Consider the following 24,512-nt stretch of genomic DNA (forward strand, 5'->3'; position numbering starts at 1 on the left):
CCCCCCCGAAATGCCCCAGTGGCTGGGTCATGGCTGCTCGGCCTGCCCCAGCAGACACTCGTGGCTGACGTGAAGTACCCATGTTGCCCCTTTCAGAGAAGGAAGAACAGGCAGCGACCACCACCATGGGGCTGTGGCCATGCTGGTGCAGGAACACAGCTCTGACTCCCCTCCCCTGCCACCATGCTCATTTCTCCAGCCCTCCCTGCTGTTCACACATCACCCCCCTGCCTAGCACCAAGCTCCATAAATGGTACCTACATCTGCCTTTGGGCTCCACTGCAATCTATGAAACTCCCACAAAAAGCGGTAGAGGCTAAAAATCACTCAGTGCCTAAAGTTGCTAGCTTGGGGCCTGGGCTCTGTTGGCTTCCTCTAGGCAGCCAGATGTAGGTGCTGCCTAAGCCCCACAGCAATCCCCAGACCAGGGCAAATGGCATGCAAGGGGCTTGTCTATGTGAGCAGGGCCCATGGAAAATCTGACTGCAGGACCAGCAGCAGCTACCACTGCCCACTTTAACTGTTCAGTCCCTGCCTTCTGGGCTGGCTTTTGGGGCTCTCTGCTGAATGGACAGATAGAGCCTAGGCCCCTCACTGGAGTACGGTGGTCAGGAGGGTCTCTTTTTTCCAGGCACTGCTCCACTCAGCAGTGCAATGCCGCCATCCCCTCTAGATCCCAAGGACAGACCCAGCTAGCACCCTGCCTCTGGGCTAGAGGGGGTTGTTTTGGGCTTGTACCTCGTTGGGAGATGAGGGCATTTGATGATACGAGCTCAAACCCCGGGTAGCAGAAAGCCACACTGCAGCCACAGCAGGGCAGGCCCTTTATTCATTGCTGTAGCGAGGAGCAGAATGTTTGAACAAGAGAAAGCTCCTTGCTGCCCTCAGGGCCTGGCTGTGCCCAGGCAGGCCACAGCTGGCTGGGGCACTGTGCTTTAAGCCTAGCGCCAGCGAGCAGGAAAAGGGTTCACAAGCTCACAGCTATTTAAAAAATCCCCACTCAGGGTGAGTGAATTTAGTTTCTGTAATGGTCAAACAGCTCCACAGGAAGCATCCATGTCTTCCAAACCATTTGCAAACAAAACGTCCCTGCTCTCTGTGGAAGCTGTTGCTAGTGGCAGACAGACCCGTTATGTGAACTCTGGGCGGTAGAGCCCCTGCAGCGTGCTGCTGGGGGAGGGTAGCAACACTATGAATCTTGCCAACCCCCATAAGAGGAATTAAAACCCTGCATGGCCACGCAGCACAGAAGGCTGCAGCCCAGAGGACTGATAGAAAGCAGCAGAAGCACCATTTAATTTGACTTGTGCCTCTGCCTGAGCAGAGCGTACAGACAACTAACAAGTATACAACCCTCTTCTTCCCCAGCCGCTCCTCTGTTTTACAGACTAGAGCCACTGCTTCCAAATTCAGAGGCCTAAAAATTCCATCCTGCTATTTTCAAAGCTGCTGAGCACCTGCAGTTTGAAGTCACTGGGAGCTGCAGGTTACCAGCACCTCAGAAATCCAGGCCTATGGATTTAGGATCCTAGTTCAAACACCAAGTTAAAATCCTAGGGCCAATGCTTTCAAAGACAAAGACTAGTTCTTAAACAGGGATCAGCTTTGACCCAGGGCCAGCTACTGGATCAGTCTTGGCTTCCACAGGCTGCCTCATCACACCCAGCTCCAGGAGCCTTGAGTGAGACCAAGAGTGCAGCATGACAGAGCACAGAAAAGACTGACTCGTTAGATGAGAACTTAAAGGCGCTGGGGGAGGCCAGTAGCACTGCAGGGAGAAATCACCCACAGTGAAAGAGCACTTGGACAGTTCTCATCCAGGTGGCAGTTAGTAAGCAACTCAGACATCAGCTGGGATGGCGTAGCCGCCTGCTATGTCCTGCAGAGCAAATACCATGAGTTTGTGGCTCATGCTGTGACAGTTGGACTCAGATTCTCATGGCCAACTCTAGCCCATAAGCTGCCCTCATTGAAGGGGTGACCACAAAGCTGAGGTTCCCACTGCAGTGGATTGCCTGGAAAACAACACATTAGCAATGCAACTGGAGCATCTTAATGTTATTTAGCAGCTCACCAAGGCCCATCCTGTGTGACCCTCCAGCTCTCCACATACCCGTGTGGAAGCCACAGGCTCACAGCTAATGGAAAGCAGCGACAGAGGCTTGCCTTGAGCTGGCTGCAGTCCAAAGGGCTCTGGTAGGCCCGAGGTGGAATGCGGGGCAGAAAGTTGCTAGCTGCCATCAGCAGACTGTTAGAGCTGCCAAGCCAGCACCGGTACCCTAATGCTTTGCACTTTTTGAGCGAGAGCCTCTCTGGAAAGTCTCATTGTTCGCCGGTCTGCATTCAAGACCTGGCTGTAGGAGATGGGAGGAGGGTGACCAGTAACACTGTCAGCACTCCTGCATGGGACAGACAGACAACGATAAAACAGCCCTGTCATGACAAGAGCAGTGCTGCGACATTCCCCTTTGAGCCAGCAGCTCTGAGGCTAGACCCCCAGCTCACAAAGAAAATAAACCCCCCCAGTCTGTGCTGATCAGTGACCAAAGCTTGGCTGCAAGTAGCGTGACCGACTAGCAGCACCTGTGATGTGGAGGGGGAGTTTGCCCTGCAGTGACCCAGCTCAGAGACTGCAGCGACAGTGGGGCAGTCTGACTGTAACAGTTCTGTCAGATGCCAGCCATTGGTGGGAGTGCAAGGTTCTCTCTTGGGGTAGGATCCTTCCAGGGCCTTGTGCCCACAGCTCCTCTCCATCAATGCTCCCACTGTCCAAAGCACAATAGAGGGTGTGGCTGGAGTGAGGCAGCAGCACGAACAGGTGCCTTGGTTCAGCTCTGCTGGTTCATGAGCCAGGAGAAGAGCAGCTTGCGGGGCTTCGGTTTCCTGGCATGGTGGATGCGCACTGTGCGGGGGGAGCGCCACACTTTGATGGTGGTGTCATCACTGGCCGTCAGGAGCAGTTCCTGCTCAATGGGGCTGAATGCCACGGAGTTGACCACGTCGTCATGCTGCAGCTTGGCCAGGCAGATATTGTAGTGCCGGTCCCAGATGTAGCCATGATGATCCTCTGCCCCACTGCATTGAACAGAAGACACCAGTAAGAACCCAGCCCGGCCAGAGGGTAAGGGGCCCTAACCCTGCTTCCCCCAAAGCCTCACAAATGTATGGAGGAAACAGGTGCCTCTCCCATAAGGCCTGGGGTTACACCCAAAATACTGGCCCAGTTAGTGTCCAGTCCTCAGAGCTGTGAGAAAAACCTTTCCCAGAAAGAGCCAAGGGGCATCGATGCAGGGGTGTTTGTCTGAGTGGGCACTAGTGCTGGAGTGAATGGTGCTACTCAGTTCAACGGGCACTCACCAGTGTCGTCTTTAGGGTTCACAGTTAACTGACCCATCAACATGCTCCTTCCACAATCCCAAACCACCAGAAGCCTCGACTATCTCCTCCTCCGATACCACCTTCCAAAGCTCCGTCACCCAGTCCTGCACTGTCATATCAAGAGCCCGAGGGGAAGGGGAGGCAGCGTAACATACTGACTGTGCTAGCCTAGTGGTTGGCAGTCATCCCATTCGGTACAAGCCTCCAGAGTTTCAGGTACATCATGCTGCTGCAGGAATCGCCCTCTGAGCGCCTCCGAGGCTGGGCCTGTGCTGCAGAATCTCAAACCCAACAAACCCAGGGGCCCAAGTAGCATGGTACAGGGGTCGGGAACACTGGGCTTCTCTCCCCTCCCATCGCACCAGCTTTGCGGCCAAGAGAGACAGGCCCACTGGGCACCTGGCTACGAAATCCCTGCTGACATCAAGGAAGATGAAGAAGCATTCATCGCTGGGAGTGTAGGCCCGGTGCGAGCGGAGAGCTCGCTTCACCTCCTTCATGGTCTTCAGATCAAACACATGCAGGTCAATCTCCTCTGCGATGGGGGGTGGCTGCTTGGGATCAGAGATCACACAGTCCCGCGGCCAGGACCGGCTGTTCACATACAGGTACCTAGGGGACAGGAGGGGAGAGGTTACACTGCTAGGTCACTTCTGTCAGCATCACCATCCAGTCTAGAAAACCTCTCAGGTGTGACTGCGCTGGGGCACTGGTTGGTTTCACTGCCCGGCTCTCCAGCACAGCTCGGAGCCATGGTGTCCGAGTTACACATACTGCAGAAGGAGGGGCAGGCTGGAGTTTTGGAAACAGCCCGTTCACATGAATGATTTTTAAGATTTCAATTGAGCCATTTCCATCCCTGCTCAGTTCTGCAAGTAGGAACCCCCCCAAGTGCCTAACAAGGGGCGTTTGCTGCTGGGAAACTCCAAGGAGAGTTCATCTTATACACCAAGCTCCTCAATCCAGGCCAGCCACTCAGATGGCCTGGCCCAGCTACAGAGCCAGAGCACAGAGATAGGAAACCCACATCTCCATAGGCAGCTCCTACATGCAGTTACTAGAATCAGCATCTGGCTGGTCCCCAATTCCATTTCTATCCCTTCCAGCCAAGACTCCTGGCCACCTCTTCCCTGGTGGGGGCTAAACCAAGCACCCCCCTCCCTGCCATCTGTGGGCTTCAGGCCTCACGAATCTGAAGAGCACAGGAAATCCCCACATGGTGATACACACACACGCATGCAAACACACAAAAGGAAAGCCCAAGCTCCTCAGATCCCTGCACTGGCAGACAGGTCATGAAGGCTACACCCAGCTGAGCTAATGGAGAGTCCTCTCAACTCTCTCCCCCACATGCTTGAGTGTGGAATTCCTTCCTGACCCCAGATCAACTCTGGGCACATGAGCAAAGCATCACCATGGTTACACGCAAGAGCCATTTACGCTCTGTAACAGCCTCGGGGTCCCATGCCCCATTATTGCAGCCTCTGGCATGGAGCAGCTCCCGCGTGCTGAGCCTGACTGCAGGGCGTGGAGGGACTCCGCTGCACAGAGCCGTAGCTGATGGTTTACAGCACCCTAGGTTAGACCCCAGCAGGGCCAACGTGGCTTATCACCCTGCTAACGGGCACACCAAGTTCCATGCGGTTTGCTTTGTGGCAGAGGTCGGGAGAAGGGATCTCAAACACCAAGGGCCTGTGTACACCTATTAATGAGTCCATGGAGGCAGAGGCCAATCCCTGTGCTCGTCTCAAATGAGTCACCAAACTCTGGAAACCCCCCCGCCCCCCACACTAACTATTCTTAAAGTGATCAGCTGGCAGCCAGGAGTCCAGTGCCAGTGGCCCCATCCCCATGGCAGACCCTCCGCTCTGCTGCGCCTCACATCCTGCCTCACCCACCTGTGATCAGGAGAAAGGCCCATTCCAATAATGTGACCGTGGATGTCAATGACATGATCCAGCGAATCAAAGAACTCATCTGAACGTCTCTTCTCCCCAAGCACTGGTCCAGCAGTCGTCATCTGATGAGGCAAGATCTGCTTAATCCCTTCAGGGGAAAGGGAGGCAGGAAGGGGGATTAGTCCGCTCTGCAAGAGGGGGCTGCTGCTGCCCGACTGTCGGTAACATGCAATAGTGAAAGGACTGGAGCCTGGGGAGCTCACTGCAGAGCAAGGAGCATCTCTCCAAAACCTTATTACAAGCTGCGAGGAGAGAGGAACCCACATGGGGGACCCTGGCTCGGGTGGTGACCGAGTCATGGCACAGTATAGGTCACCAGTCCCTTGGCACTCTCTTCTGCTGGCTACTCCTGTGGCATCAGCCCAAAGCAGCATTTGTGCCTTTCCAGTGAGGTTTGCAGCCAGGAGGGGGGTGTTTAGGCCCTTCACTCCCGCTGTTTATAGCCAGAGCAATTCCCAAAGCAAACACAAAACACTTCCTTTCAGCCGGGACCAGGGGTGGTTTCCTGATGCGGGCTTGAGAGAAGGTCCCTTCCCTGCTGCCTGGGAACAATTAGCTCAGTTGTAAGGTACAATTCTGTCATGGAGGTCACAGATTCTGTTACTTTCCAGGACCTCTGTGACTTCTTGCACAGCATCAGCTGGTCCTGGGAAGGGCAGAGCTGCTGGCTGGCGGGCTGCCTGCTGGAGCTGCGGCCCGGGCTGGATCCACCCCTGTGGGGCTGGAGCAGCGGCTGTCAGCTCTTGCCGCAGGAGCAGTGGTGGGGCTGGAGCAGCTGCCGGAGTTCAGCCCCTGGCAGCGCTCTGACTGTCAGTCCCCCTCCCCCCCCCCACCCCAAGTGTATTTTTAGTAAGAGTCAGGGACAGGACGCGGCTTTCTGTGAATGTCTGTTTATTGCTCATACCTGTCCCAGACTTTTACTAAAAATACCTAAACAGAATCTTAACCTTAGTCATTTACGACCGATTCCTCAGAGGCATCCTGCAAAGGCAAATATAGCAGGATGGGTCCCTGTATGCAGAGGAGACCGAGTTGGGGGAGGGGGTGTAGTCAGATGTCTGGTTTGCACTTTTTTAAACTCACTGTTGAGAGAGCAGCTCTGTGCTAAGGACCTCGCACCAACCTCTTCAGTAATTTGCAGAGAGCTCCCTAGCCACAGCTCTGAGTGCTCCAAGCTGGATCAGTCCTGGGACGATCCCACTCGACCCTCCCCCCCGACCAGTTCTCAGTAACACACACTTCAGGCCTTCCAGAGGTAGAGGCCGATCTATACTAGGAAATTAGATCAGTGTAACTACATTGCTTCGGGACGTGAAAAATCCCCATCCCTGAGCGACAGTTACACTTCACACTGGAGAATTTCCCCATCAACCTAGCGCTGTCAACACAGTTACCACCTCTGAGGGAGTGGATGGGAGACCCCTCCTGTCGGCACAGGCAGTATCTTCCATGAAGCGCTAGAGCTGCGCTTTAAAGTGTAGAGAAGCACAGAAGTGTGAAAGTGGCCCACTTGTCAGCCTTTTCAGGCCATGTTTACAGTTCACTCCTCATGGGGACGATACTGACCAGGTGTGTAAAGTGCTTTGAGATCTGCTGATGAAAAAGTGCTTTAAGAACTGGCATTACTGTTGTTATTAAATGAAGGGACACTGGTTGTTCCTGGGTGACTTTCATCTGCCGATCAAGGCAATTTACAAGACCTCAATGATTGTGCCCACAGTGGATCAGCCTGTGGGCAAGACAAGAGTCACATGAAAGGCCTGTTGTGACACATAGCTAGAAGGGGTTAAACATCCTGCAAAATAAATAACCCTCATCAGACATGTGGGGAGATGTTTGTCTATTTACGTATGTATGAGTAGGGTCGACAAAATGTAATCAACAGTCCCTGCCTATGCCATATTCTGATCATTCAGAGGTCAAAAGAACATCCTAGCATTTAAATGAACTGTGAACACGGGATATCTTGGTATTCATCTCTCTTTGAAGTGTACTGTGAATGGTGGAGGAACAAGAAAATTGCCTTATGCTAATTCTATGGCTAAGTATGGACCTCCTTCAAAGTCATGCTAATTACCTTTTGAATGCCAACTTGTCAAAAGACATGAAATTGTATAAAAGATCCTTGGGTCCAGATTCTGTCATCTCAGATCTGCTTAGGCTTCATCAGGGGAAGTTTGAGTCGCAAGACTGAGGTTCCAGTTATACTGGTATGCCCTGAATATGAGATTTGGACATTGGCCTATAACCTATGAACTATTTCTGAAAGAACTCTTTGCAGCCGCAAAGGTCACCATCTCTGCTGTGAATCTGCACCTCAATGAATTGAACTCATCTGGATGTGTATTGATCTTTGAACCATACTCTCTCCCTTTTGTTTTTTAATAAATTTTAGTTCAGTTAATCAGAATTGGCTGTAGTGTGTATTTGGGTAAGATCTGAAACATTCATTAACCTGGGAGGTGATGTGTCCGATCCCTTGAGATTGGTAGAACTTTTTCTTTTATATGATGAAATACGATTTACAGAAATTTTAATCATATTTGACGTGGGTACCTGGCTGGAGGCCTGAGACTGGATCACTTGAAGGGAACTGTGTAGTTTGGACTCCTAAGTAACCAGCGAGGTAATAAAGAAGCTGTTTTATGCTGGCCTGGTAAATCTAAGTATTGGAATATCCACCAGCTTTTTGGGGTCTGTCTGCCCCATTCTTTGGGGTCATCCTAATTGAGTGACCATAGCTGGCCACCACTAGGACCCCAGTCACACCTATCTTCTCTGAGGGATGTTTTACCAAATGAGCACAGCACCATGACAGCTGAATTCCAGCTTTCAGACCCCATCTGGGAGGTGGCTGGGGAAATCCATCCTAGCAGCCCAAATGAGACACAGCTGAGTGCCTGTAACAAGGGCCCTGGGTCACAACTCTGCCTGGACCTCACTAGGAAAAGGAGAGGCTCCTGTGAGGGGTTTTATTTGCATATTAGACTAAGGAGCTCATTTCCCAGATTCAAACCTAGGTCTGGCAGAGATCCTGCAGCATGGGAGCAAAGGACAGCTACCAAAGCACCTGCCAGACTCAGACGAACGAAGCAGAGACCTTTGGTAGCAGGACTGAACGCTGCTCTCACGTGAGTCAATAACGCACCAGTGGGGCAAGTTGGACTTTCGACAGTGCACCCAACTCATCGGAGCGGTGTGGTCCAAGCATGAAGCGAGCAAATTGAAATACCAAGTCCTTGGGGGCAGAGAACAGATGCAGGGGGCTTGTTCTACAAACAAACCTATCAGCGAACGTCCTGTGATGACTGCCGCTAGGAGAGGAAGAAGCCAGTGGTTTGCCCTGGTATAGGATCAATCTCTCTGCTTTAGACAATAGTTCCAAGTTAAGAAATCCCTTGAATTCAAAGGCACCAAAACTTTGTCCCATAGAGGGCTGTGCTGGTAGCTTTACAGGAGCCCAAGGGCCGCACATAATTTGCGGTGGTACCGAGAGATGGATGCGCTAGATCTACATTGTTGCAGTATTACAGTGCACCAGGCAAGTCAGAAAATGCCAAAGCTAGGGTTGGACACACGACCTTAACTCTGCCCCTTGTGTATACCATGCAGTAGGAGTCAGGCTTCAATTATATGATCACAGATTATTTCCCACATGGCTCATCTTAATTGTTTTCTACAACCTTAGAACCTGGAAAACCTTCCCCTCTGGCTCAGGCAGGTGTAAAATCAGATCAGAGCCAAGAGAGCCAGCAGCAACGGGAGATAAAGGCTGCACTGGGGAATGCAGGCAGGGGAAGGAACCAGGAAGATGCAAAGTTCGCTTCACCCTGGTGGCTTCACAACAGATGCAGAGCTGGGAGAGCAGCTTCCCCTCCCTCCCCTTCTGCTTGTACTAGAGGTGGTTGGTTCCTCCCTGGCCTTGAGCTGTTTCTTAGGAAACTCTCGAAAAGAAGCTGGGGGTGGATGAGGGGAGGATCAGCTGTCCCTCCCCCCTCCCCTTCCTCGTGGGGACACTCCTCATAGCTCAAATATTTGCCCTAGAACCACAGGACTCTTCTCCCTAACGGCTCCAGCGTGGGGGATGGAAATGTGGAGGGAAAGCCCCCTTCCAAAGAGGCTGTCACCTAGGCCTGCGGCAATCAGCCGCCAGCTAGCGTGGTGGCCGTGGCTCCGTCTCAGCGAGGGAATGAGGCAGGGGCTGGGAACCACTGAACCTTCTACAATTAGACCACTTAAAAGTGGGGTTCGAGACGTAACACTTTAGAAAGCGCTGTGCGTGGGAATGCTTTCAAGTGAGCATTGGCTGAATGTGCAAAGCCCTAATGGGCTGGAGGTCAGAGCACTCAGATCTGAGCTGATCCTCTTCCAACCTGCCCCGAGTGTCAGTGAGATCTCCGAACAAGCCAAATCAGCACCATGGGGAGGTGTCAGGATTGCCGAGAGCTCCCAGATAACTGGTTGCACCTGCAGTGTTCTAAGTGCCACAGAAAGAAAAAAAAACAAAAAAACACACACATCTGCTGTGCATGTTTGGTATGCAGCTTGCAGGCACTCAGAGGTCTTAAACCCAGCAAGGGCTCGAGCCTTCAGCTAGGCCCATGGCCATGCCGAGATTTACCTCTCAGCCCCAGCATTCCCCTCTTGCTGTAACTAAATAAAGCGGTGGCTAGATTTTTATTTTTAAAAAAAAAATCTAGGGAGTTGAATGTTTTTTTAATCTCAAAAACAGCTGATGGGATTTTGCACAAACTTCCTAGAAAGTTTCACCTTTGGCCAGAGACCAAGCCTGGAAAAATACAGGCTGGTGGGAAGCATTTTTGGAAGGGGTTATAAGGGAAGTGGTTTTGAAACCTTGGCTCTAGCAGGCACCTGGCAGAAAGCCACCGTGCTAGGAGGTGACCAGAGCCTCTGCTCACTTACTATAAGTGGCCAGTCATTGTCCCTCAGCCTGTGCTGCGAGTCAGAGCCAGTGGGAGCCAGAGCAAGGCAGAACTCTGCCACTCACCTATCTGGTGTGGAGAGTAGGTGAGGCATCCTGTGGTGAAGATTAAGTATTTCTTCTTGTTGCTGGCCTCTGTGGGGAACTGGTTCAGCTCAGGCGGTTTAGTCCTGTTCCTGGCAAGCAGCTCTGCCACCTTCGTCTCCAGCTCGCTCTCACTCATGACAGGCATCACACGGCCTTCGAGGATGTCGTCCAGGAACTGCTGCAGCCCGTCCTCTGCTGTCCCGCTCCCACCGTCTGGCGATGCCTGCGCCACTGGCTCTGGCATCACTTTCTGCTTGGGCTTCGCCTCCTCTTCCTCACTGTCACTGCCAAGATCAAAGACCTGGTAGGGAGCGGCAGCAGCTGCCAGCTGCTCCTTGTAGTCCAGGAGCAGGTCCGGGGCATCGTAGCGGCTGCAGTCTGCCACCATCACTGTCCGGATGGTGCTGGCGTTCAAGTTCTGGATTTTGAACAGTCTCTTCACTACATTCACATTCTCAGACTCTATCCCCTGTTAAGAGAAGGGAGAGAGTAAGCAGGTGCCGTCTCGCTGTGACCAAACATACCAGAGAGCACGGGAGGCCTCAGGATCCCTTCTACAACAGACGTCACAGGCGCCCCAAGCCCTCTCTAAAAGGCACAGTGCCCTTTAGGGTCTTTCAACAGAGGCTGTCAAAGCACTTCACAGTGGTGGTGAATGAAGCCTCTGGAGATGGGCCAGTATAGCAGGTGGGGAAACTGAGGCACAGAGGGGCAGTGACTTACGCAGGGTAACACAGCCAGGCAGCAGCAAAGCTGGGAATAGAACCCAGTGTTCTCTGCTTTAGTCCTCTAGCTGACACCGCGCGTCCTAACAAACAGTTTCCATCCTGACCACAGGGTCAGCTGCCTGGCCATTCTAGGAGCGGAAAAACAGGCACCAATGTGCTCCTAGAGTTTGTTTCTCCATTTCCTTCCTTTGAGAGGGTTTCACTGCAGCTACTCCCTCTCGCAATCTGCACTGACACAGGCTGCCAGGGACATGAGTGCTCCACTTCTTTGAGCACGCAAATTGCCAGCAGCACTAAAAAGGGAGGACAGGTTAATGGATGGAGAAAGGACTTGCAGGGTCTACTGCTGGCTCACAACTTGGGCAACTCAACATTCAGGCTTCATTTCCGCCCCCCAGCCCATCTGTAAAATGGGGGAATTAAATCCTTACCTCTCAGGGGCTGCGAGGGTTAATAGTTCAACGTTTGCTCAGCACTGAGCAATCCCTGGTGCTTGTATAATAAAGACTGAGGTTTCAGAGCACCTAGGGAAAGCTGAAGGAACTATTCTCATCCTATAGGGCTGCCGGGGCCAGCAGCAAGACTGCGATGGGCTGCCAGGCAGCGTTTGTCCACCTTCTCCAGGGCAGTCTGTAGCAACTCATGCAAGAAATGGCAGACGGAACAGAGCATGCATGAGCCTGAAGAACTGAGGGGAAGGGGGCACAAGTGGCAAACAAATAATAATGCTCCCGTCTGCTATGGAGAACCCCTGCCAATAGCAGTGCCTGCTGCAGTAAGGCTCAGTCAGCAGAGCTGTACAAACAACAAGGATCTCAAAGCGCAACAAGCAGACTGAGCTCAACCTCCCTATCCAGGGGGAGGGGCCGTTCTCCCTATTTCACCAAGGAGGAAACTGAGGCAAGTGGGTAAGTGAATTCCACAGGTCACAGCGAGCCCATGACAGTGCTCGGATCCACCTCACTGGCAGCTGTAAATTGCGAGATGGCACTTCCTCCAACATGTCATATGACATTCACTTCCCTCATTTCCTTTAGCAAGGAGGATTCTTTGACCCATCTGTGGCCATATTAATTCCCTGTCCAGCGAGCACCTGTGTCCCATAAGGCCAAGCACCCAGATATTGATTCATAGACTCTAGGACTGGACGGGACCTCGAGAGGTCATCAAGTCCAGTCCCTTGCTCTCATGGTGGGACCAAATACTGTCTAGACCATCCCTGATGGCTGACAGACTCCAGCAGCCCCAGGCACCCAGCTCTTGCAGGATCCATCAAGGCATCCAATGACTCTTAACCCACCTGCTCACCATGGCTCATCCTCTGGTCCCTTCCAGAATGAGCCCCCGGGCTGGGCTCCATTCTCCATCCCCACGAACACGACATGAGTGCATAGGAGCAGACAGCAGAGAACCACATGGAAAGTGCCCACTGCAATGGGTGCTGTGCCAGGGAGGCAGCGGGCAACTGGAGGGCCACCTTGAGCCAACTCTACCACAAGGCTAAGCTCCCATCCCTCTTAACCTTCTCCCATGTTCATGCTATCACGGTATTTGCTCCCAGAATGACCCTAACTCCCACTACAGGAGGCATGATGGTGGGACACTGCTCCGTTCTTCACCCACTGGCAGTGCCCAGGGTTCTCTAAGGCCTCAGCTGTGACGTCAGCGAGTCAGTCGGGGCGGCTCCAGGCACCAGCACGCCAAGCGCATGCCTGGGGTGGCAAGCCACGGGGGTTGCTCTGCCAGTTGCCGCGAGGGTGGCAGGCAGGTTGCCTTCAGCTGCATGCCTGCAGAGGGTCTGCTGGTCCCGTGGCTTCAGCGGACCTTCCACAGGCGTGCCGCCAAATCCGCGGGACCGGGGACCTCCCGCAGGCAAGCCGCCGAAGGCAGCCTGCCTGCTGTGCTTGGGGTGGCAAAATACTTAGAGCCACCCCTACAGTCAGTGTCTCACACCCCGGACCCAGCTGATGGGAGCTGTCTAGGCTATTAAACAACCCAGAGCTTGGAGAAGCTTGGAACTGGGACACACCTGGAAGGCATTGTTCAGCCACAGCACAGAGCAGGAGGTGATGCGTCCAATTCGGTGCAGGTTGCCAGAAATCAAGTTGGTTTCATTCAGCCAGCAGCCAAACACATCATAGGGTTTGTTCCTCACCCTGGAGAGGAGCGTGAAGTTATCTGGAGGGAAGGAGAAAGGGGAAGGATAATACAGCTCCACAGAAAGGAGCCCAGTGAAGCAGAAGACAGGACCCATGGGATAGGGATTCAAGCCAGAGGCCCAGCTGATCCCTGAAGCAGTGTGTTAGGAGGCTTATTCCTTCACCCTCCTACTTCCCTGGTCCTTCTCGCATGAACAGAGAGCAACAATACCCGAAGTCCAAAGGCGCAAACAATTCTATGTTTATTGGGGTGAACTTCCAGCAAGCATGATTCCAGTTTCCTTCCTTAGTGTCCCCCTTCCCAGCTCTGACACCACAGAGCCTTGCCTGTGTCCCTGTTCCTGTTCCCACCCCTGTTCCCATTCCCCCTTTAGCAAAACATGATCCCAATTCCCCCATCCCCAGTCCCTGTTCCCATCCCCTCCCTTTCCGATTGACTGCAGACCATATAGTAAAACCTGAGTTTTGCTTTGCTATTCCTTAACCAATCATTTTACTGAAATTTAACTAACCAATCCTAATATACTGTAACATGGTTATTAACCAATTATATTCCACCACCTTCATTGGTTTACACCCAACAAAATAAATTATACAGCAGACAGAAAATTACAGAACCAGACAGAGACCATGCAAATAAACTTACAAAACAATACAGAAGTGAGGATTTCACAACTACATCTGTACAGACATAAGGGTTCTCCAGCTGTGTCTATTGATAAGTGAGTTCTTGCCAGACAGGATGTTATCAAACTAAGTTTCCTTTTACATCTTCTAGGCTCTTCCCTTTCTCTGGAGGCGATAGGAATATCAGGGCAGGACTGTATTCCTAACAGCCCAATAGCACCTTCTTCCAATGTGACTAGTTTGGAATGTGAGGATGTGACCAGACACTTCCCAGCTTATGACTGTCTAACTACATCTTAGCTGAAGGCCTTAGCCTGTCACAGTAAGAGAAGGCCATTACACAGACAGTGATCTTTAATTCTCTCTTTTATACCTCTATAACTAGCTAAGTGATAAGAATACATTCTTAAAGTATAGGCCTTTGCAGACAGGCCTGAATATCTATATCCTAACACAGTGTGGATCTAAATATGGATGGTCCCTCCTACAGCTTATGATCAGTGTGGATTCCCAACACACTCTGCCTTTCAGTGGTGCTAGGTCAGGGGTTCTCAAACTGGGGGTCAGGACCCCTCAGGAGGTCACAAAGCTATTACATGGGGGGTCACGAGCTGTCAGCCTCCACCCCAAACCCTGCTTTGCCTCCAGCATTTATGATGGTGTTAAATACAGAAAAAAGGAGTTTTTAATTTATAAGGAGGGTCACACTCAGAGGCTTGCTGTGTGAAAGGGGTCACCAGTACAAAAGTCTGATAATCACTGCACTAGCAGCTAGATATTCCCCTAGGTCATATAGGGGCTGTCTCTTTCTCGACGTGGTGAGCACCACTGTCGACTGAAACAGGGCCCAGAGGTTTTGAGTCAATCCATCCCTCTAAGAAGCCTCCACTTGAGTAGGGAACCCAGGATAGATATAGCAGGAGATACTGTGACTCAAGATTAGTAGGGACCCAGGATTGGAGCAGCAGAGGGCAATCTAGGCCAGGAGGGACGTGCATGAGCAAAGCTGCGTGTGATGACAGGAACAGACCAGTTAATGGTCTTGTGAGCCAGGGGCTATGGGCAGAGCTGGGATGGCCTCAGGACTGAGCTGCCCGCTCTCCTGCTGCCTGACTGTGGCAATTACAGTCTGCCAAAAGCCCCTTTTAAAGAGGGACATGAAAACCCCATCCAGTCCCTTTCCTAGGCGTAGGCCAAGTCCCAGCCCCTCCATCCTGTCACCTTCAGCTTTCCTAGGGCAATCTGAATCTGCGGCCATCCAGCCAGTTCCACACACACACCAAGGCAGAGCCAAGCTGAAACGAGCATTACCCAGGCTAATGACGGCGATCTCTCCTGACGAGGAGTTACAAGGCCCCACAAAGACCCCTGACACCAAGAGGAGGGTGTCATCCGAGTTGAACTGAGAGAACTGGGTGTAGCTCCAGTTGTACAGCCTCATGTTGGAGCTGTGGAGCAAGGAAATGGCCAGCTCGTTGTTCCAGATCTGAGGACAAAGGGGACAGGGCAGGCTGTTAAGAAACCTGGACAGTTTCACTCAGAGCATCTGTCATTAGATGACCTGGATTTGCAGAGCACCAGTCTGGAAGCACAGGAGCCAATGGCTGGAGACGTGCTAACCCCAGCCTTGCTGCCAGAAAGCCATTCAGAAGGGAACCGGAGGATCTGCAGTCACTGCTATGAAGATCTTTGATGAATTGGGCCCCAATCAGTCCACTGCCCTTGTCATTCTCTCAGTTGTGCCTCTGAAAGGTCAGTTCTGTCTCCTGGTTCATTTTAGAGTCATAGCCTAAGTTCCCTCTAAACTGCGCAGTCCCGTAGTAAGCCACACGCAGGGGCTCAGGGCTGCGGCGGGGAAAGCTGCCCCATCCCAGTGCAGGCCTGTCACGGACTTGCCGTGGACGGAGGAAAGGAGCCCCTCCCTTAGCCCGGCCCAGCCCCACTGAAGCTGCTGTGGCCAGGAAGAGCTGCCTCTCCCCTGGCCCCGGGCTGCTGCAGCAAGGGAGGGCTGGGGGGAGTCCTCTTTTCCCACTGCAGCCCAGGGCAGCCTGCACCCCAAACCCCTCATCCTCAGCCCCACCCCCACCCCCCCTTCCCAACCCTCTGCTTCAGTCCTGACTCCCTCCCACACCCAAACCCCTCATCCCCAGCATAGAGTTTGAAACCCCACACACACCCCAACCTTCTGCCCCAGCCCTGAGCCCCCTCCCATACGCCAAATCCCTCAGCCACACCCCCAGTACATGAATTTTGTTATGGGCACTAATATGAAGGTGATGTGTGACACGACCCTGTGTGACACATCACCTCCATATTGGTGCCCATAACAAAGTACATTCCGCACGTGGACAGAGGGAACTCTGGTCACTGGCTGGGGGAGGGACCTTGACCATCTTCCTTTCTGAGTGCACTGGACCCCAATGCAATGCGAGTGGAATTGGCGCTAGGCCACAGGCCCCTCAGGCTATGCTAGCAGAAGTCATTGCAGACTGACAGGACTCTCCTGGGTGTCTAGGTTGGGACACCTGGCCTTAACTTAGTCCACCTTCCAACCTCCCCATCGCCACTGGCCACCTCAGCAGTCAGGCTGGACCCTGCTGCACCCAGCCAGTTTTCCCCAGCTCAGGACCAAGTGAACCCAGTCAATGTGCAGACGTTACTCAGGAGCCCCTAGATGAGGCACAGGGAGCGGACATGACTCCCTCTAGGGGACAGCAAGTCAGTAGCAGAGACAGGAGCCCTGACACACCACTTGTTTCCTGGGTCCCCTTCCTGCTTTCCCAGTCCCTGCCCAATAATTGCCCATCCCAGCATGACAGCACATGGCTTGGGGCTTACGTCAGAAATCTCAGTGAGGGAATTAGGTTAGGGATCTGCTACAGGAGTGGGTGGGGAAGGGTCTGTGGCCTGTGATGAGCAGGGGTCAGACTAGATGATCATGATGGTCTATGCGTCCAGCGATTGCTTTGCAAAGCCACCTCTAACTCCCCCTTCCCCAGCCAAACCTTCACCTCTGTGCAACCTGCCCACAACCCTGCTCCGCCGCCTTGATTTCTATGCACCGACGAGAGCCACGTCATGCACGAAATGCACTAAGCCCTGCAAAGAAAGTCCCAGAAGTCTCAGTGATAACCAGCCACTCAAAGGGCCAGACTGAGCAGCTCAGATGGCCCGAAGCCCCACAAACGCAGATGCACCCAACCTGCCCATCAATCCTTCTCTGCTTTATGTATTAAGACATTTCAGGCCCAAAACTCCTCCCCACAGCTCCTGACAGCACTAACCAGAGAGGGGCAGCGTATCAAAGCTCAACGGAAGAGTTTCACAGCTGGAGTCTGAATGTGGCCAGCCTAGAAGATGAATTTACCCTTCATAATAACAGCTGCATGCCCTTTACCTTAACTGTGCAGTCCTTGGAGCAGGATGCAAACAGGTAGCCTGTGTGGGAGAAGCTAAGGTGTAAGACCTGGTCATTGTGCTCTGTCAGGGTCTGCACTTCAACACAGGGGATGGTGTCATAGAGCCTCTGGAAGTCCTCGTACCAGGAAACAGCAGCTACAACACATACAGAGGGGAGGGAGGAGTCAAAGCTCAGCATAGGTGCAAGCCATAAAGCCACATGACTTGTCTATAGTAGGGACTTAACACTTCTCACTAGCATTCGCAATGGCAGGAGCCCAAGGTAGACAAGGCTGCCACAGCCGCAGCCATTGGTAATCAGATTTGCTCTGAGCAGCTTAATAAATACAGTAACTCCTCACTGAACGTTGTCCCACTTGTGTTATTTCAATGTAATGCCCCTGCTCAATTAGAGAATATGCTCGTTTAAAGTTGTGCAATGCTCCCTTATAACATCGTTTGGCTGCCTGCTTGTAAGATTCTGTGGACAAGCAGTGATTTTACAAGGGAACATTGTACAAGTTCCGCTTCTCCACCTCCTTCCCCTCCCTCCCAGTGCTTCCCCCCCTACCAAACTTGGCGGCGCTTAGGACTTTCTGGGAGGGAGGGGGAAGAGCACGGAAGCGCTGCGTCTCCACTCCTCTCCCTCCCTCCCAGAAAATCCTAAGCACCGCTAAACAGCTGTTTGGCGGCGCTTAGGACTTGGGCGGGGGGAGGGGAGATGTGGTGTGCTCCGGAGAAGAGGTGGAGTGGGCGTGGGAAGAGGCGGGCCTGGAGCATTCCCAGCAAAATCCAAGCCTGTTCTCTGGGAAAGCTGCCGCCGCTGCTGCTGCTGCTGCAAAGGTGCTTCCTAGCATCCTTGCCTGTAGCGGGCTGTGCCTGTGTGGGGTAAGCCAGGGGCACTTCCCAACCACAGTACAGTACAGCACAGCACAGCACAGCACAGCAGTGGTCCCCAACCTTTTTCGTCTGGTGCCAGAGGACCGTGGTGGCAGACGAGCATCCGCCGAAATACTGCCGACAAATTTAGCAGCAATGCCTCTGGATGATGCTGCTTGTCGGTGACAAGCAGCGGTGTCGCCGCCGAAATGCTGCCAAATTTCAGCGGCATTTCTGTGGATGCTCGTCCGCCGGCCAGTATGTGGGCGCACTTAGATGCTCACGGGCACCATGTTGGGGACCCCCACTGTACAGTATAATATCTTTTGTCTGTCCCCCACAAATTTCCTTGGAACCTAACCCCACGCATTTACATCAAATCTTATGGAACAATTGGATTCATTTAACATTGTTTCAGGAACATAACTACAACATTAAGTGAGGAGTTACTGTACAAGGAAACGTCTATTGGAAGGATTTTAACTCAGAAACATTGGTGGGTTCTAAGCCACACAGCGAGATGTAGGGTATCACCATGGAAAGCCCAATGAATGCCAACCTCTGCTCAGGGCTCAGAAGTAAAGTGCAAACCAGATGTTAGGATGCATAAGGAATGGGATAAATGTTAGTGAGAATAATACACGACCACAGAACCACAGGATTAGAAGGGAACGCAAGGGTCATCTAGTCCAGTGGTTCTCAACCAAGGGTACATTTATGCAGAGGTCTTCCAGGGGATACACCAACTCATCTAGATATTTGCCTAGTTTTACAACAGGCTACATAAAAAGCACTAGCCAAGTCCATACACACTAAAATTTCATAGAATGTCTTGTTTATCCTGCTCTATATACACTGAAATGTAAGTACAATATTTATATTCCAATGGGTTTATTTTATAATTATATGGTAAAAATGAGAAGTCAGCAATGTGGCTGTGACACTTTCGTATTTTTGGGTCTGATTTTGAAAGCAAGTCAATTTTAAGTGGGGTGAAACTTGGGGGTTGCAAGACAAATCAGACTCCTGCCAGGGGGACAGTAGTCTGGGAAGCTAGTCTAACCCCCTGCCAACACACAGGATTTGTTGTGTCTAACCCATCCAAGGCAGATGGCTCCAGCCTCCTTTTGAAAACCTCCAGTCAAGGAGCTTCCATGACTTCCCTAGGCGTCTGTTCCATTGTTCTACTGTTGACAGGTATATACATTAATTGGAGACCCTCATCTGAAATGCTGAGTTCCGTTCTGTTCCCTCTGTCAACAATGAGAGAAAAAATGAGAGGTCCAGAAACGATCTGCAGTCTGAAGAGGCTTTTATACGAAGTGGGATTGAGAACAACAGAACCTGTTTAATTTAGAGAGGAGATGCGACAGGTACACAAAAATACATCAGGACCTCTCACAATATAAGAACCTGGGGACATTTAGTGAAAATGAATGGTCACAAGCTCCAAAGAGATTTTTTTATACAAATGCATAATTTGTGGCAGAGAGTCCTTTTTGAGGACTGACAAGGCCAAGGATCCAGAGGAGGAGCTGACATTTACATAGGTAATGAGAACCTCCATAGTTATGTTAGATAGGAGCTCAAAAGTTAGGGAGATCAACTCTCCTGCTCCAGGGTATAAGGCAGCCACTAACTGAGGGCTAGGAAGAAACCGATGGGCAGCATATTCCACAACCATCCATTAAGGGAGTCTTCCACCTTCCTCTGTTGTATGCAGCACTGGCCCCTGCTCGACAGAAGAGTGCGCTAGATGGGTCACAGCTCTGATCTGGCCATTCCACTAATCTCCTAATCACAGCAGCCCCTGGAGCCCATTTACTGAGCCTACGGATATGATGTTTCTCCCTAGGTTTGAACTGGAACCCTGATATTGTAGCCCCTTCTCAACAGGGGCAGCTTGACACGGGCAGACATACCTGCTGACCAGACCAGGGGGCTCTGCTCCTTTCCATCAGTCCCCTAGGAGCGGATGATCTCTTTGCAACTCCAGTTCAGCCATTCATTTTGTTGGCGGTAGCCTTTAATATCAGCCTCTTGTCACAGGTATGTCACATGGGGAGAGCAGCACAGGCCAGTGCACCAAGTGCTCCAGGTCTTTTGTTCTCAGCCCCCTGCCAACAGAGCTGGGGAAGTACCCAACCAAATTCCTGGACTTACTCTACTGCACTAATGGGTCAAAGGACCTAACAGCATCTAACACACAGGTCTGCCAGCTCTGGTCACAGAGTAAACAGGAATTAGAGAAGCACATGCACAAGTCAAACAACACTAACCTGCAAATGTTAAACACACCTTCATTTTGGATTTACTTATGCTGGTTACAGCTAAAAGCCAGTTATCCGAGCATCTGCAGTGACACAGAAAACCTTCAGGGTTCAAAAAACAGGCAGCAGCCCCATGCTGGAGCTACACATCCTAAAGGCTGCAGCATGACTCTCCTGCCTCACTCAGCTGGAAGGTCAGGCATTCTCTGCCTCTGCAACCCCTCGATTCCCACTCTTTTCCATGGGACTGGAACTGGAAGACAAGCACAAGGCTGCTATACAGGTCACATGGTGGGGAGCAGAGTTCTGCAGAGTCATGATAAAGCCTGCACCTCCCATCTGGGACTTGTCTGCATCTTGGCAGTGCCCAGTCCCTGAGTGCTCTCAGCAACAAGGGTCTTTCTAGACTAGGAACATGACCTGGTGACCCATGGTTAAGAAGCACTGTTGTCTTCCTTGGCCAGTCCTCAGTGATTGAAGATGTTCAGGTGCAAGACCAAGTGAGACCCACATTTGAAAGTGGATAATACGCCACCATCATAAACACGAGATTCATTGTACCTACTTATGCCCTTCTTAAACGGACAATAACCACCCAGCAGCCCCGATCTAAGTACTGTCAGAAACTGTCAATCTGCAGAAGGGTTTAAAAAAATAATCTTTAAATTTTAGACGGGGGGGGAATCTGTGAATTTTCAGCAAATGAAATTTCACAATTTTCAACAGGGCCTGATGTGCAATAGACCCTTTCCCCTCTAAGTCACTATGTGATGGCTGATGTGACAGGAACTAGAGATTTCAGTCCAGGGAACATGGACCAATACCCCACATCACATCTGACCTGTCCAAGAGGCTAAGGATTAAATAATCCACTGGGAACTGCATGTCCCTCACACACCTTGGTGCTTAGCTCTCCGGGGTGGGCCCTTACAGAATACCATCAGTCAGAGGTGGGGTCCCTACAGGTCAGAGTAGGGCACACTGGCAGGGCTGCATGGAGGAAATCCTGTGCTGCTGCCGCCAATGCTGTTCCTGTTTTGGGTATTAACAGGACTATGGTCTACCAGTCAGCTAACCCAGCCCTTTTCAACAGTGCAAAATTGATATCTTACTAAACGTAGTTAAAAATACCAGACCTGGGTGTCGTGGCACTTCCCGAGAGACCCTGTAGTATCTATAGAACAGCTCCTTCCACAGGAACTCATCCCGGGCCACCGCATGCCATTGCCGACACACCAACCCCACCGAGAGCACATCTACGTGGTCCAGGTACAGGAAAATCTCATAGAGGATGCTGTCTGGGAGAAAGGGACTATCCCCAACATCCATACTGTCATTCTGTCACCAAAGGGCTCTGAAAATAAACACAGGGGGGAAGTTGGTGCCTGCTCATCACAGAAGGTAGAAACTTCCCCAGTTTGGGGGCATGCAGAGTAGCAAGGTTCTCCTCTCTGAGCAAACTTATTTGGAGTCATAGAGGGAAAGAACAGCAGCTTTTTACAGGCAGCAGCAAACACACATATAGGGAAAGTGAGATTTCTAAAATTCACATTACCAGTCACTGGCGTTTGTACCATAACAACATTTGGTGGTGTGCTGTGTATTTTTTTTTTTTTTAATTCCCTTTGACTTTATCCTTAATGATTTTCTTCTATTTTTTTGTCCCCAAACAGAAACGGCTTCTTAATGAATTTTCTACTTTTATTTTTTAATGTAGCAACTCTTTAAAGCTCCACAGTACCAACAGAGACACTAACATTTACTATGAAATTGTTCACATGTGGAAGATCAGCCACTACAAACAGAGGCCCCAGTACTACAAATGCTCACATACGGACCATCTTTATTCATGCACACAGAGGGACCCCCAACACAGGTTGTCAGCAGCCTTTGATCCTGGGACTTTCAGCACAAAAGCACAGCTTCCAGTATTTCAGCTAAAAAACAAGATCTGTCAGCTGGGGGCAGCAGGCAGCAGCTACACTCTGGGTGGTGGAGATAATGCAGGGTACTTTACAAACTTTTATGGAGTGTAGTTGTAGCCATGTTGGCCCAGAATATTACCGAGACAAAGGGGGTGAGGTAATATCTTTTACTGGACCAACTTCTGTTGGTGAGAGTGACCATAAGAGCAGCTCTGTGTGTCTCAAAAGCTTCTCTCTCTCACCAACAGAAATTGGTCCAATAAAAGCAATTACTCACCCACCTTGTCACTTTACAATCTTGTTATATATCCTACTCAGGGAGGCTAAAGGTCTATATTTTGGGTTTCAACCGCAGCTATTGGCTCAAGACAGAGTTTATTATAGAACTGGCACCTAAACAGACCGGAACTCTAGGACAGCTCAGACACTGCTGGGGAGTAATCTATAACATATTTGTAAAGTGGGCTGTCTCTCTCACTCTGGGAGTGGTCCAGAGAAGAGGCACAGCCTGCTACTGCAGACAATTAATGGACCTAGTCCTTTAACTTAGGAGGTAGACTTCTAAGCTTTGGTGCTGAAGGCTCCAGGTTCAAACAGTGCTGATAGCCCATGGTGGACTGTGACTTCAATGGGGGTACTCACATGCAGCCAGAATCTGCTGCTGCTGCTTCACATTACGGCCTGATCCTGCTTCCACTGAATTCACTGGGAGAAGGATTTAGTCCTGAGTCTTTTTCAATTATCTGCATTAACATCACACTATCCTTTAATAACAGTGCACATGACTATAGCACCTTTCATCTTGGGATCCCAAAGACCTTTATGAACATTCACTAATTCTCACCCGACTCCTGTGAGACAGGTATTATTATGATGTCCATTTTACAGTTGAAGAAACTGAGGCACACAGCAGTGACTTGGCTAATGCCATACAATAAATTAGTAACAAAACTATTCTGCTACAGCCACTTGACAATGTTCCAGCTCTAGTCCATTAAGATGAAAGAGCAAAGAGGGATTTCAAAGACAATAATATGGACTGTAGAAGGCTGCAGCCAATTGAGAACTTTCCGTAATCTGGAGCGACAGGTTAAACAGCATATATACCTTTGACTCGCAGTTTGCAACAACCCTTCAGAAGTTTGGAATTGCGGTAGCTCTTAGCAAAACCTCCATCTTCTCCTGTGCATGTCGCCAGGAGAGCACTGGTCATGGGTACTGGATGGCTGCAGACAGAAAGAGGGACAAGATAATGACCCCACATGCCGACTGCATGGCCTTGGCACAAGATGCAAGGAGCCCTAGAGACCATCTTTCCACTAGGGAATGTTTCCACATAGAGGTTTAACTAAGATAGCGATGAAAATGCCCCAAGCTGCCAGCACCTTGCCTACAGCGGGGCTCCCCCTGGCCCCACACTGGCACAAGCGGGTACACGTCTCAGCATTGCCCACCACGGAGAAGTGGTCTGGGGAGGGCAGAGGCTGAGCTCCCACCCCTGCTGGGATCCCTCTACCTGACACAGACTCTCCCATTCCCAGCCTGGATCGTTCAGGAACCCAGCCCCCCCCCGCTCCTCTCGGCCGGCTCCCGGCGCTGCCAGCTGCTTGACGCACCGGACGGGCACGGAGCACAGGGCGGGGCGGGGGATGCTCCTGTCAGAGGCAGGCTGGGGACCACCCCCCGGGGGGGCGGGCCCCCCCCCAGCTGCCCCCCAGCTGCTCCCCACCCCCACGCCTCTAGGGACGGGAGAGAGCCAGCCACAAAGGAGCACCCCCCCATCTCCCACCTCCGCTCCACGGCCACCCGGCCCCAGCTCCGCCCACGCCGCCGGCTTCCGGCCCCCCGCCCCTCGCTTCCGCTCTGGCCGAGCTGCTAGAGCCCCTCTAGCCCCTCTCCATGGCCCGCAGCCGCGCCCCCAGGCCGGATTGGTCCATCCCAGAGCCCAGGCCTGCCCAGGCCTGACTAATGGAGCCCAGCATCGTCCATGCCCGGAGGCGCCCACCTGTGTGGCCAGGTCTACGCTGCGCGCGAAAATCGATTTTAGATGCTCAATTTCAGCTAGGAGAATAGCTGAAGTCGAATATCTAAAATCGATTTACTCACCCGTCCTCACCGCGCGGGATCGATGTCCGCGGCTCGCCATGTGGATTCCGGAAC

At 51.7% G+C, this 24,512-nt stretch overlaps 1 protein-coding gene across 2 annotated transcripts; it reads right to left on the bottom strand.

Moving 5' to 3' along the window:
- Positions 1 to 1,010: 1,010 nt before the first annotated feature.
- Positions 1,011 to 24,239, bottom strand: FBXW5 (F-box and WD repeat domain containing 5). 2 transcript variants are annotated; one of them, XM_075060464.1, is made up of 11 exons: positions 24,142 to 24,239; positions 23,460 to 23,578; positions 21,564 to 21,781; positions 19,255 to 19,410; positions 17,277 to 17,434; positions 15,191 to 15,365; positions 13,123 to 13,271; positions 10,345 to 10,834; positions 5,277 to 5,424; positions 3,778 to 3,990; positions 1,011 to 3,075 (listed from the first exon to the last, which is right to left on the bottom strand). In XM_075060464.1, the coding sequence occupies exons 4-11, from the start codon at positions 19,256 to 19,258 to the stop codon at positions 2,829 to 2,831; spliced, it is 1,584 nt and encodes a 527-aa protein (XP_074916565.1). In that variant the 5' UTR covers positions 19,259 to 19,410; positions 21,564 to 21,781; positions 23,460 to 23,578; positions 24,142 to 24,239; the 3' UTR covers positions 1,011 to 2,828. The 2 variants fall into 2 exon arrangements, with proteins under 2 accessions (XP_074916565.1, XP_074916564.1); XM_075060463.1 differs by lacking the exon at positions 19,255 to 19,410.
- Positions 24,240 to 24,512: the final 273 nt, after the last annotated feature.

Source organism: Chelonoidis abingdonii, chromosome 24, assembly GCF_003597395.2.
Source record: "Chelonoidis abingdonii isolate Lonesome George chromosome 24, CheloAbing_2.0, whole genome shotgun sequence".
Lineage (NCBI taxonomy): Eukaryota > Metazoa > Chordata > Testudines > Testudinidae > Chelonoidis > Chelonoidis abingdonii.